The 15012-nt window shown below is 37.9% G+C and overlaps 1 protein-coding gene across 3 annotated transcripts in view; it reads left to right on the forward strand.

The window, feature by feature from the left end:
- The window catches only part of LOC127437405 (tight junction protein ZO-1-like), a 251942-nt gene that overhangs the window by 183618 nt on the left and 53312 nt on the right, over positions 1–15012 (forward strand). For 2 of the 3 annotated variants that reach the window (XM_051692262.1, XM_051692263.1), the window contains 2 exons: positions 4624–4680; positions 14400–14524. In XM_051692262.1, coding sequence (XP_051548222.1) covers positions 4624–4680; positions 14400–14524 — 182 coding nt within the window. Of the gene's footprint in view, positions 1–4623; positions 4681–14384; positions 14525–15012 lie in introns of those variants that run through there. The other variant, XM_051692264.1, reaches the window with a different exon arrangement.

Consider the following 15012-nt stretch of genomic DNA (forward strand, 5'->3'; position numbering starts at 1 on the left):
GAGTGGGGGATGTCGAGAAATGGATCGATTTTCTAGAGTCATCGGAGAGGGAATTAGCTGCTAATCCGCTAGCTACCAAGGTGGATTTGGAGTGCATCTGGGAGAAGTTGGAGGATATGGAAAACTGTAGTCGGCGGAATCACGTCCGTATTGTTGGAATTCCTGAGGCCGAAGAAGGTCGGGATATGGTGAAATTCCTGGACGGGTTCTTTCTAAGTCTGCTCGACATAACAGGCCATAAAATGGAAATCGAGCGGGGTTTCGGTTCAGCAATCCACTGAGGGAGACAGGCCCCAATCAATCAATCAGAGATGGCCAAATCCAAGTGTTCTGTAACTGATGCTACATAAGCACAAGCCACTCTCTGGAACAACAGATTGAATCAGAGAATTCAGCTCTTGCAAACAAGAAACTAAATGTCATGGGGAGACCGTATTTTCACCCTCATGTCATTCAAAACCCATTTGACTTGGCCTACTTTCTTCCATGGAACAAAAATGTAGAGTTTTTGAAGAACATCCTGTCCACGGACTTCCATATTATGAAAGTAAATAATTTTTTATTTATTCTTTATTTTCTCAGTGTTCATTTCTAGAATTGGTTGAAAATGTATAATAATAATGTCAAATATTCTTTGATAGAAATATTTGTTTAAGAAAGCAGTCTTCTGAGTACCTTTGCAGTCATATCGGTGCAAAATAGGTGCACAATCCACATAGAAAATGTCTGTTTTCATTCCAGCTCAAAAATTAACTATATCGGCCACCATATCGGTAATCAATAAATTTTCCACCTCTAAAATAGGTATCGGTCTCAAAAATCCCATATCGGTCAGGCTCTAATTATAATCAGCAAGACATAAACACGGTGGCACGGTATTTATACATTGTGAATTGTAGACCGCTTTGTTTGTAATGAGAGCATTCACAAAAGAGCAGAACTCTATGCATTTACAGTATCAATGGAAGTAATAGCTAATTATGATCAATACATCCCCTTTTTAAGCACTGCTGCTACAGCCAAACATATTCCGATGGATTTCTTTGGCCATTGCATCGGTTCATGCACAGTTCAAGCGTCTTGCCACGATTGCTTTGTTTTTTAGACAATGTGTGATGTTAATTGTCCAACTTTCAAAAATGTTTCTCAGCTCCCCTGCCTTCTGCTTCTGTTATTGTGTTATATCTTATTTAAACGCCCATAAGAAGTACGTCCATTTGTGGTCAGGCAAACTTGAAAATAGCATAAAATTAAGGGCATCCTTAAACCCAAATAATTGTTTAGACAGCACACTCAGTGCTGACTTTGCACATCTGTGGTCCCAATAAAGACTGTGAAATGGACAGTGAATAAAAGACCACAAAATATATCGCTGTACTCCCTCTAGACGTCGCTTAAAGATAGCAGAAGTTGGACTAATGAGTCCCTCACTGTGAAACACTTCATTTGGTCAGATTAGCCTGTGAATTGAATTCACTGGGCACTTTTTAAATCATAGTTGAGATTAAAGGCATCAGGCTGCTGTGGAGTTAAAGCATTTCTTAGCCTTGGCAAGAGACCGATAACCATAACTCTCACTGTCAGATCAGAGTAGTCCTATAGCGTGTTTAACTTTCAGCATGCTAACAAGATCTAGTGTGCAGTTGAAGACAGGTCCAGTGTAAAGGGAGCTGTGAAGTGGAAGAGACCCCGAGTTGTTGAATTATTATCTGCGAGGTCAAAGGCAGTAGATGGATGGACTGAAACTTGATCTCCCAACTCGTAAAGATGACACAGGGGTGTCATTCATCCTTCCTCGCTCACCATGAGGTCATTAAGCAATCTGTCATGCTTTACAGAGAAGGCCAGTCAACCTCTCATCATGGTTTCCATTTGTAACAAATCCATATTCATTTAAACATATGATGCAATTCGTTCCAACAATCATTTAAACTAGGGATGTGAAAAACTACATATTTTCAAAATGGACTTGTCTGTGGTTTGTCTGAGGGATTAGTCAACTAGTTGGGTCTTAAGAAAGCCCCTGTATAATTAGGCTGGGTTAGTGTCACATGCACCAGACATGATCAGGCTAGTTTCTTAAAAGGCATTTACATGGGACATAGTTCTTTACATAGTTCTTGCATTAAAAGCCAGTGGATGGAGGGCAACAGAATAAAAAAATGAGGCAAGGGTCTCACGATTAGTTTTGAAAAGTTGAAACTTTTCAAATTCATTGACAAATAAGGTTATCTGAGATGATAAAAATTTGAAATTGATGTTAATTTCATGTTTTAAAATCATTTAACGAACACAAGTTTGTTAAGTTTAGCAAGCGGAATTTCCCTCATTCATCCATTATGCAGGTCTTCTATTGTTTGCCTTTGTTGCCGTATTTTGTGCTTCATAATGTGCCACACATTCTCAATTGGAGACACTCTCTCTCACACAGTCATGCACTTGTAATCTGGGCAGTATGTTTTTTGGCATTGTCCTGCTGGAAAATGCAGGGATGTCCCTGGAAAAGACGGTGCTGGATGCAGTATATGTTGCTCCAAAATTTGTACATATCTGTCTGCATTAACGGTGCCCTCACAGATGTGTGAGTTACCCATGCCTTGGGCACTGACACACCCCGGGCCCATACAGACACTGGCTTCTGGACCTGACGCTGATAACAGCTTGGATGGTCCTTTTCCTCTTTGGCCCGGATAATATGACGGCAGTGTTTTTCCAAAAGTATTCTAAATGTGGACTCGTTGGACCATAAAACACAATTCCACTGTTCTACTTAACACTTAGATGAGACCGAGCCCAGAGAAGTCAGTGGGTCTTCTGGACGGTGTTGATGTATGGCTTCTGCTTTTCATTGTAAAGCCTTAACTTGCATCTGTGAATGCCACAGTGAGTGGTGTTGACTGACAAAGGTTTATAGAAGTATTCCCAAATCCATGTCATGAATCGAATTACAGTTTTTAACGTCTGAGGGACTGAAGATCATGCACATTCAGAAGTGGTTTTCCAGCGGGACAACGTCAGACCACATACAGGTTCAATGGGGGAAATTTCTGCTTGCTAAACTTGAACTTGTGTCTTCAGTGCCCAAACACTTCTGTGTTATTAGCACGTATTGCAGTCTTCTTTAAAAAAAAAAATTATTCACAAGGTAAAACATAAATCAATGTGTGTACTGCTTTCAATATAGCCCAGGGTGAATACAACTTTACAGATCATTCTTTTTTTGTTTTTATTTGCATTTTTCATACATTTTTGGAAATGGGGTTGTGAAAAAAAAATATGGTAACACTTTACATTAAGGTTCCATTTGTTAACATTATTTAACAACTTTAGTTAACATGAACTAACAATGATCAATACTGGTCAAAGTCTTAGCTTGTAGTCAGGCTTCTTATAGGTGGTCTTGTGGGACGTACTGTACAGTGATTGTGTCTTATGGAGGGTGGCGGCTTTTTCCCTTCATTGAAATAAAAAATCATGTAAAACACGTACAAGGAAAGATAGAGAGAATGAAGAATAGCTATTAATGGATTAGTGTGTGTGTGTGTGTTTGTGTGTGTGTGTGTGTGTGTGTGTGTGTGTGTGTGTGTGTGTGTGTGTGTGTGTGTGTGTGTGTGTGTGTGTGTGTGTATGTAAAACTCTTGGATATCCTGCCAGGTGCAGTCTCCGATTCTGACATGGATGACATTTTAAATCCTTCATGAATTTCCTCTCTTGAAGTCTCACCGTAGACATGATTGAGTGGACGACATATTTGGAGCATTCTAGAGCTGTAAACTGCTATCCATAATGCTCAGTTTTTCAAGCAAAACCATTGATCGTTTAAGGATAACATGGTCATCAAAATGACTTCATAAACTTTCACACTATAGTTTACCTAAAAACTGAAAGTCTGGCATTAATTACTCACCATAATTTACATATTGTTGTCTCTGCATATTAAGCTGGAATCGAAAAAAGTATTTGAATGTAAAAGATAATCTTTAGCTAATAAAAGCAGAACCTTTTCAAAATCCAATCAATTCCCAAGTCCCTTCCAAATGTTTTGCGAATGCCATTTGTCGTCTTTTTTTTTTATTGTGACTGAATCAGTTTGTATATGTTGTTTTAGTTGAAGCTAATGATCCACAAAAGTGCGACACTGGTATTGTTGCCATGACTGTTTGAAACTTAGAGCAGACCGCATTGCAGAAGCGATGTAGTAATAAATGAATAAATCAATGCTTGAGCACCTCAGGTGGATTTGCTGTATGTCAGCAGGGACGTCTCTCCATGTCCTTCTCTGCTAGAACACCATCAGAGGTTCAGAGACTTGTGAGATCAGCCTGGCGTGTGAACCCCCGCTTGTGACAGTTAAGGAAACCAAGTCAGTTACATAACGTGTAGGAAGGTCATTAAGGCTCAATGAAGGGTTTACAATAATTTTTTCCGTTAAACACCCAAGAAACGCTTTCAAGAGTTTTCCAAGTGTGTGTGTTGGTTTCCTCTATTTTAATGAGTGTATCTGCGTGCTCTGGGCTGTGTGGGAACATAAGCAATTAAAGTTGTTGATCTTAATCTAATGATTTGTATGTTTCGCAATTAATCTTTTTTTTTTCTCTGTCTTTTTTCTGTTTCTCAATGCAGAGTGCAGCAATGGAGGAAACCGTAATATGGGAACAGCACACTGTAACTCTACACAGGGTGAGAATTTAATTCTGATTGTTGGTCTGCGTAATATCTCAGATCTTACAGAAAGCCTCTCAGAATTTGCAGAAAAATAATCTTGAGTTTCTTGAGGAAAGTTTATTATAAGATTTTTTTTATAAATGCAGTATGCGTCATTGTCAAATAGGGATGAAACTATTAGTCGACTTTATCGACAACGTCAACAGTAAAAATTTGTCGACAAAAATTTCCGTTGTCGAATAGTCGTTTGATCTTAACATAACATAAGATCATATGAAACTCTAATGATTGCACACAAGTTTGCGCCTGACTGAGGAGAGGAAGAAAACAAATCTCACAGTCCAGACACACTCTAAACTTTCCAAACAGCTTCATGTGATGTAGATCGCAAAGTATGAGGGAATTATAATGCAAAAATACAAAATAAGTAAATACAGAAGCACTCTTGTTGTGGAATAAGCAGAGCCAGAGCTGACACTCAGCTTAAGCAAAACTTGCGTGTCAAGCGTCTTTAAAGGAAACACCCTGACGTTACATTTTAAATGCAGTTCTATTTAATGCGTTATAGCTTTATTAAGTTAAAATAATAAGGAAACTGGCATTTCTCTGTGCGGTCAGCGCCTCTTCTATGAGTTGCGCGAAGTGTCCCGATCTAAGGGGGAGAGATTGAAACTGCACCCGTCTGATGCACACTCTGTCGCGAGGACCCTCATCCCTTGAGTGTGCCCGCTTAATGCAGCTAGATTATAACGTTATGGCTCACGACATATTGAATCAGAATGTCACTGTGTATTTCTTATCGTGAAGAAAACTGGCAAAACGCAGCTTTATTAATAAGAGAGAGTTTGTTTTTTTGTGAGTTAAAGATGGATTGAAGTGAACAAAAACGTGAGAGAGGGTAGTCTTCGCCCCATTACACACTGAAACAAAATAATTGTTTTATTTGTTTTTGTTTTGGCTTGTTTTTCAGTATAAATATCTAAAACTCCTTTAAAACAACATACATTTACTTTAGCAGCTATACTGCACAAGAAAAACTGTTATCTGAGAATGTTGAATATAATATTAAAAATACTAATATTTTAAAATATCTAAAAATCCTTTAAAAAAAGATGCATTCACCTGAGAAGCAGCATATAAGATGTTTAGACTTGCTTTTAGAGAATAGATCTTGAATATAAGTATATTTTGTCTTTTACTGTACTCTCAGAAGTATAACCAAGTGAAAAAAATACACTTATATACAAAATACACTTATATTTAAGATACATTCTCTTAAAGCAAGTTTAAATATCTTATATGCTGCTTCTCAATAAATGTATCTTGTTTTAAGGATTTTTAGACAATTTTAAAATGGAAAACAAGACAAATACACTTGATAATAGGATTTTTTTGTTGTGAAATTTTCACTGAATTAAACATAAAAGTATTTTTTCCCTTTAATTCAGTGAATGCCATTCAGAGGTATTTTTAAAAGGTGATTTTGTCCTCTTTATTGTTAGTAAGCACGTTTAATACAACCTTTTAAGTCGGGGCACAAGCTGAATAGTCGGTTTAGAGCTAATGATTAATCGTTGCAATAATCGCCCGAATAGTCAAATAATCGTTCTAAAAATCGTTAGATTAGTCGATTATCAAAATAATCGTTAGTTGCAGCCCTCTTGTCAAATTACATTATTATGTGCATGTTTCTTAAATGTTTTTTGGTGAAAACATCTCAACTCTTGGCAGTCCGGTCAAATAATAAGTAAAAAAAAAAAAAATTGTGGCAAATATTACTTCAGGTTTATTCATAACACTAGTAATTGAAGGTTGAGGACATTGCATTGTGGGATATAGTATGCAATGCTACACAGTGTACTATGCTGCATATTTTGGCAAATGTAGTAGGTCGTACAGGAATTCCATGCATGCAGAACATTTGAAATAATAAGTAACATGCTATTCCGAACCTAGCCCTTGTGTACACTGCAAGTGATCGGAGTGACAACACAACAAAATATAACGCAACCTAACGCAATATTTTCAATAAAGCACTTTATAATTAGGGAGTAACGCAACACTACAACCCGTTAATTAAAAAAAAATATATGTCCACCAACACTGCAGTCTAAAGAAGTGTTAACAAAGTTTTAGATAAAATAAATATCAATTAAATATAAATATTTATTGCAAAAAAATACATGACCAAATTAATGCAGAGTGCATCTTTTGGCACACGGAGCGTACACGACACTCGCATCAAACTCAGATGAGCGTGTCAGATGAGAAGCATATAAAGCGCTTATGAAATGCCGAACGCAAAATGAATGTCATTGAATCTGCTTTGCCGAAAATGTTTTAATGCCATAAAAACCCTGTCCATGTTTCTTAAATTCTTTCACTCACGTTAAGCCCTCCCAACTGATAGATAACCCCACGCTGCGCACATGGATATTAACACATCGCAAAATACATGATACAGCAAAATCTCTTTATGTCGTCGCCATGATATAAATCGTCAAATCGCCCAGCCCTAATTCTAAATGTAAGAATGTCATATCTAATGATGAATACATGGATTTGTAAATTTTTAAAAAGCTAAAATGTGAAAACGCAGTGTTCAGTGAGCATTAGTACTAGAGATAGTGGATTTTGCCAGTACGGATAACTAAGGTGGGAAAACGGGCAGATAACCAATAATTTGGTTGATATATATAAAAATCAATAACACAAAAGAAAACATTTCACTCATGGTAAAATAGTGTTGAACTTTACTACAAATTTAACAATAACGACTTAACCATGAAAATGTTTTGTAACTACTAAAAAGAATTGTTGAAAAAGAAAATAAAAAATACAGATATACAACCAAACTGAACCAATAAGTAACACTTCAAATAACATGAATTCCAAATAACACAATATAATCTCAATTTATAAAATTAAACGGGTGAAACTTGAACAGTCTTTTCAAAAAACTGCTACTGATCAACAAAACTTGTTTAGAGCACTCTTGTTTACAACCTTACTGTAACAAATTGGACTCCCCCTCAACCCCTGAAAATAAAAAGTCATTGGATCTATACGAATCGTAAGTGACACTTTTTTTTTTTATTCAAAACTGAGAGTTAAGATGAAAGCAAGTATGTTCCAAAAGCAACTATCGGTGCTAATTAATTGGTAAAACCTATATATCGGTCAACCGCTAATTTGTATATATCTAGTATCTAGTATTCCATTTCGAACGTGTTGCAGTGGTGTCACAAGTGTTGCATTGGCCTTAATCGTGACTCTGTTATGGATAGGTAGAGTTTTTGTTAGTTACCTAATTAAATAGAAAAGTAACTTATTACTAGGGCTGGGTATTGATACAGATTTTTCGATCCAATTCACAAGATCTCAATTCTGCTTGCATATGAAAGAAATTCTCTCCCAGTTAATGCTGTTAATTATACAGGGGACCTTCTAACTAGGTACATTATGAAAATATTAATTTTACTAATTATATTTAATTAGTTTTTCACATTTTAGCTTTTTAAAAATGAACAAATCCATGTATTCCTCAATAAACATGACATTATATCACAAATATTTTTTACATATTTGTTTACACGCATAATTTGTTCTATTTACAAGTATTTACATTGATTTGTAGAACACGTGATTAAAAACCGGTACTGTCTCTTTAAGAAGACTGTCATTTCTGTAAAGAGTATGTAAATGAGCACGTTAACAAGAGAGACTCAAATAGCTTTACCTCATCTGTGCTATGCATGATTTATATTATATATTGTTGTATTTGATCAACAACTGACTGTTAAGAACAAAAAGGATATTAAAAGTAGAGACTGACCGATATTGATTTTTTTTTTAATCAATACAGTTATTTGTATGTTTACATATCCGATAACCGATATGTTGAACCGTTTTTCTTAAAAATTATTATTAATTTAATAATTTTTTTATTTTATCTTTATTTTACAGAGAAAATATAAAAAAAAATAAGTTAGTAAGACACATTACATAATCAGATTACTTTTCCGAGTAACGAGTAGTGGTTTACCGATATGGGTTTTTTAATTGCCGATGCCGATATCCAGAGAGTAGGGTGGCCGATATGCCGATACAATGCCAATATATCACACAATTTAATATAGTAAATAACAAACATTAAATTGCTAAAAATAATAATAATAAACTCTTTAGCACTATATTTACACAATTTCACACAAAAATAAAAAAATTATATTGTATTTTAAATGGTAGATAGCAGTTTCTTCTGATTTCTGTTTAGTCATCAATTTTAGTAATTTATTTGCACATGAAGAAATTGTTAATATATTAGGAAGAAGGAAATAACAGTACACACAGTAGTCCAGCAACCATGGATGGCATGTCCAAGTTAGCAATCGCATTTTCTCCAAAAATACCGAATCAAACCAATTGTACATACAGTGATAGTGAATAAGACATTTACTTATAGCGCACGTGAAGCGCTTTTACCTTGGGTTGCATCCAAAACTCAACAGTTAATGGCTTAACTGACATCTGTTTTGAATGGATGGAACTCCTAAGGAAACTGATCTCAGAACAGTTTGAAAAGCACCTTATTTTCATCCTACCTCCGTATACAGCCTCTGGAGGCAGCATTTTCCTGATTTCGGACACAGCTTTGAAGTTGCACTTACACGCTTGTTCAGATCCACCACGAGCCTCAATCTCCTGAGAGTTTAAACGGCCTGGATTGCCTACTTGGATAGTTACATACGGACCGTCATGATTTGTGAATGAGAGGAACTTTTGATCCTGATCCTGAAGTTTTTGATTCTGGCTGATAGAATACGCGCTTCAAAGGAAGATATTAGATGAGCGCTCGACGGGAATAAAACGATGGATTTTCATGAGGTTCATGAATGACATCTGTTTAAACGAGATATCTGCATATTTGCAGATGGTATATAATAGAAGTTTTATTGATATTTGCCTTTTATCATTAGAAAAGTTACAGGGAACTGTTGAGGAGAGGCTGATAGAATACGTGCTTCAGAGGTAAATAAATGAGCATTTCACAGGACGCTGGATCTGCTGCAGTTCTGTGAGGTTGGTTTATTACATCTGTTTAAACGAGATATGCGCATATTTGCAGATGGTGTATGATATTAGTTTTATTGATATTTGCCTTTTTCTCATTAGACAAGACAGTTAAATGTTACAGGGAACTGTTGAGGAGAGAGAGGGAGAAAGAAACAGACGAGCACTTTAACATTATGAGCTCAAACGCGTCTGCCGCGGCTCTGATATGCGGACCGTTTAAATGAGACTGTGTTGCACACTGCCCTATTATTGTAGTGATACGATGGCATGTAACAACAAAACGAACCGTGACTGGTCGTTTACATGTCTCAGTTGCTTCACATGCAAGCAGACGATTTTCAGCTCCCTCAAGAAAAAAATCGACCAAACAGGATATCAAAAGTCAGAATATCAGCCGATTTATCAGCCTCTGCGATATATTGGTTGACTACTAGTATTGAGTAAAGTAACACAATATTTTTTTTATTTTAGACCATAGTATCGGAGTTACTTTTTAAGTAAAGTAAAGCATTGCTTTTTTTACACCTCTACTTTCCCTGTATTGTGAGAAATCAGGATTAAAAGTGTGCAAACTTCGGGGAGAAAACATGATGGGCATTGTAGTTCTATAGAGTGTGAGGCCAGAGACTATTTAGCAGAGACAAGTCACTTTTATTTAAATGAATGGGAGAAATTGGTATGCCCAGCCAAGAAGCTCTAGCACCCAACAGTCAATGAATGTAGAAAGGAAGTCCCGCCTTGCAGGTAAAAGAGCCAATCACCTTTTAGATACAGACATCACCTATCAATCAACTCGCTAATGCTCATGCGCATTAGCTATACAAGCCGGGAAAATTGCCTGTTTTAGCGAAATATGAGGTCAACATTTGGTTGAGTGAAACACGATTGATTCATGTGTTAATACACACTGCATTAAAAAATCAGTAAATGCGTTTAGGCAGAGGGATTATAAGACAAGTCTTCCACTGGCCTGACATGATACACAGGGTGAAATACTCACTCAATTCACTGACTTATGCAGCCAAACTGCTCCATGTTACAGCTCCCCGTAACTGGAAGAATGGGATGAGAAAAGCTGACTCTGGATCAGTGGCTCTGAGCAACGTTCTACATCGATTGTGTATGCAGAGAAAATGTCTTAGTTTCGAAAAAGATTCTACATTTTTGTTTTATAATAAACACGTAGTTTTAATTCATGAAATAAACCGATTTTGTGATATTTTGCTAGCATTAAAAACGAAGTTATATCAACATGCGCCTTTTGAAGTTGTATGCGATCAACCAGTGGCATCAGTATGCACCGTGGATCAAGTCAAAACAAGCTTGCACTGAGATGACTTAAATGAAAACTATTATTTTATTACCAGACACATTCCGTGAACATGTTAGGCTGGCATTCCCCACTGAATTTTGTCCTGACTTTTGAAAAACATCTTAAGTTGACTCTGACATTGTCGATGGGCACAGCACATGATGACAGATTTGTTGCAGGTTCAAGTGTTGGACTTGGCTGCTTTAGGTAAGACAGTGGTTATTCTTCATTATTCATATTGGCTGCCATGTTGATGGAAAAGCAAATCATGCATATTCATGTTATTGATTCTTTATTATAAATATGACGTGAAGACCTACTTTCTAAATATCTGTTTGTTTAGTATGATGACCCTGGTGGCAGAGGACAAGTCTCAGTTGCCTCCGCTTCTGAGACAGTCAGTCCGCACATCTTATCATGTGGCTCGTTGTGCATGACTCCGCGGAGACTCCGCATGTGGAGGCTCATGCTATTCTCTGCGATCCACGCACAACTTACCACGCGCCCCATTGAGAGCGAGAACCACTAATCGTGACCACGAGATGGTTACCCCATGTGACTCTACCCTCCCTAGCAACCGGGCCAATTTGGTTGCTTAGGAGACCTGGCTGGAGTCACTCAGCACTCCCTGGATTCAAACTCACAACTTTAAGGGTGGTAGACATGCCAGTTTATTTTTATATAATAATTACAACAACAACAATAATAATAGGCAAAATAATTTGACAACCTCTAATTTCAAACGACAAGGGAGTCATTGCAAGAATGAAATCTTCCATTTTAAACTAGACCTACAGTTTGAAGGTTTAGGTGTTGTTTAATAGGCTAAAAACAAATAGTTTGCTGGAATAAGTATACATTCTCAGGAGAGTGAAAAACAATAAATACATCTCTGTGATTACAGAGTCTATCCCAAAAGGCATCAGAATTATTAATAATATTTTGTCGGTCTCAAGATTATAGCAGCTGCCTCACAAAACACCTGTTGATAGAGCTGACATTTTTTGTTTTACAGTGAGCAGCACATCTGCAGCTTATCTTGAAGAAAATGACACACAAATCTCATCAATGCTTTCATTGTCACCCGACACAAAGCTATTTTAGACACGTTTATTGTTACACAAGTATATTTCCCCAGGGATGTTTTGTGTTTATGCAAACGGTGTCGCAAGATAATTAATTTCCACAGAGCTGTAATCATGTAGATGATGATTCATAGCTAAATAAAGTTTTATAGTAAATGTTCATATAATTTAGGGAATTTTAAACAAGTGGATCCTATTAAAAACTGCACTGGCATATGGTGGCCATTCTGGCATATGGCCAGTCATTCCACTGGAATATGAGCATCTACCTGAACGGCAACACAGCCAACTGAGGATTAATAAACCTTCATATTTCCAACATGCACTCATCTAAGGCTCTTCGAGTTGATTAATGTGAAGTAATGTTACATCTTTGGGACTTTGCAGGATTTGTCTTTACGTGAGTTCTTCTCCGTTTCTTAGCGCTTAAACATACACAAGCATTTATGTAACACATCTCACTAGAGCATGAATGACCGTTACGTTTAATAAAATATATTAATTCTAGCTACTGTGACGAAGGGAAGGGCGTGGCCGGTCCGTGAGGACGCACACCCGGCCTTGAATTGTTCTAATCAGCCGGGAGGGGGATAAAGACGAGCCAGAGACGCCAGTTCGAGAGAGAGAGAGAGACACATGCGGCCGCTGTGTGTGTGTGTCTGTGTGTTTAAGTTGATTTATGTCATTAAAAGTTTTGTTGACTGCTCAGCTGGTTCCTGCCTCTTCCTTGCCCATTCTTACCCGTTACATTGGTGCCTAAACCAGGGATGGAGGAGGGATGCGCTGTCACGGAGTCCTTGCCACTGCCGTCCGCCAGGGGACAGAGTCGCCGCTGCTGGCCACCAGGAGTCGGAGGAGCCATTGCCGTCTGCCAGGGGAGGAGCGGCTGTTGCCCGCCAGAGGGCGGAGGAGTGGCTGAGGACCAGGCGATGACGTGTCTGGGGACCGGCGAGCAGTTTTTTATTCTTTCTATGTCTCTCCCCCTCGCTCTTTTCCTCTCCCTCCCCTCGTCTCTCCCAGGGCTCCACAGAGGCGGGGAAGACCTGCCTGCAGAAGGACGGCCGGAAGGGCAACACTTCCCCTCCAGGAAGGAAGGGGAGTACGTCATGCTGGAGGTTTCCCCGGCCTGAATCGGTCAGTGGAGGAATGTAACTGGCAAGGATGGGCAAGGAGAAGGTGGGAACCGGCTGAGCAGGCAACGAAAGTGTTAATGACATCAATCAACTTAAATCAACTTAAACACACACACACACAGCAGCCGCGTGTCTCTCTCTCTCTCGAACTGGCGCCTCCGGCTCGTCTTTATCCCCTTCCTGGCTGATTAGAACAATTCAGAGCCGAGCGTGCATCCTCACGACCCGGCCACATCCTCCTCGTCACAGCTATACATTGCAAAAGCAAGTTACTTTACCTGTGGACAGCCCCCAGCATTGTTTTCTCTCACACACACTGCTGCAACAGCCATCTTACGTGCAATTTCAGAAACTCCTGCTAGATGCCGGCAGTTATAGGTGGATCCGATATTACAAAAACGATATCTGATTAGAGAAAAATGCTTAAATATTGGGGAAAAAAAGTGAAATCCGATTATCGGTCGATCTCTAATTAAAAGAGATGTTATTCAATGACAAATGGTTTGAGTGGATCTTGACTTTGGACACGAATTAAACGGAACAAGTCAATTCAAACTTTTACTCTCGCTGTGGAAGGATCTCGGTGCTGAATTTCTTCCCTACTATCCTACACAATCACTGGTGAGTGAAATATGAACATTTATCAGCCAGTGGCAAATTATAGACATTTTAATCCCATAGCGTGAAATTTGGTTGCAAATACGAGTGATCTGCTCTTATTGTAGTGGAAGGTTGTGCATAGAGTAAAAGACTGATCTTAAGATTTATGAATCTATATCGAGATTGTTTAAATGAAGATCGCGATGCATCGGATAATCAATATTTTTACCCAGTCCTACATGTTAATAATTTGACAAGTTCATGTCTTTTATGGTGTTTTTCTTTTTTTAAATAACCTGATTACGTAATATTTGTTGCTTGGAACGTGTTACCCCAACTTCTGCTACTGATCATCTACTGTAACAGAATTTGTGTTTTATGCTTTTGTTTTTCTTGTCTTTATATCTGTGATAAGGTCTTTCTATCTCTGTGCCCTTCTCTGCCCTCTCTCCACATCTCTCTGACCATCACATCCACTCATTTGTGAGTTAACCCCCAGCTGTTAACATGAAGATGTGTTTCTCACAGGCACCAGGGTTTGGCTTTGGGATCGCTATCTCAGGTGGCAGGGACAACCCTCACTTTCAGAGCGGGGAAACATCCATTGTCATATCTGATGTGCTGAAGGGAGGCCCAGCTGAGGGCTTGCTGCAGTAAGACTGATCTCTTATCCTCTCCTCTGTTATTGCACTTTCCATGAATAGGGTACAAAATAGGGTCCAAAACTCAGGCTGTTATCAAAATGTATGTCTAAATACAGTTTAATATTTTGTGTAATAACACATTTTAATAACCTAAAAAACCTATTAGTATGTGTTGAAATTTACATTAACCAAGATAAATAACTGCTGCAAAAGTATTCGTAAGTTATATAGTTAACTAATGATACAAAAATAACCTTATTGTAAAGTGTTAAAAATAGTACAAATAGTCTATTTAACATATCTAAAATATTTTGTGCCTCTCATGCTTTTAAAAAAAAAAAAAAAAAAAAAAATGGGACACCAAAGTGTACCTTATTTGTGGAAAGTGCCTTGAGTTTCAGAACCCGTAAATGTTTGAGCACACAGGAATGCTGATGAAGCTTTGCTCGGTGTTGTCTCGCTCTGAGATCAGTTAGAGCGGCACTTTTGCTTACTGT

Source organism: Myxocyprinus asiaticus, chromosome 48, assembly GCF_019703515.2.
Source record: "Myxocyprinus asiaticus isolate MX2 ecotype Aquarium Trade chromosome 48, UBuf_Myxa_2, whole genome shotgun sequence".
In the NCBI taxonomy this organism is placed as follows: Eukaryota; Metazoa; Chordata; class Actinopteri; order Cypriniformes; family Catostomidae; genus Myxocyprinus; species Myxocyprinus asiaticus.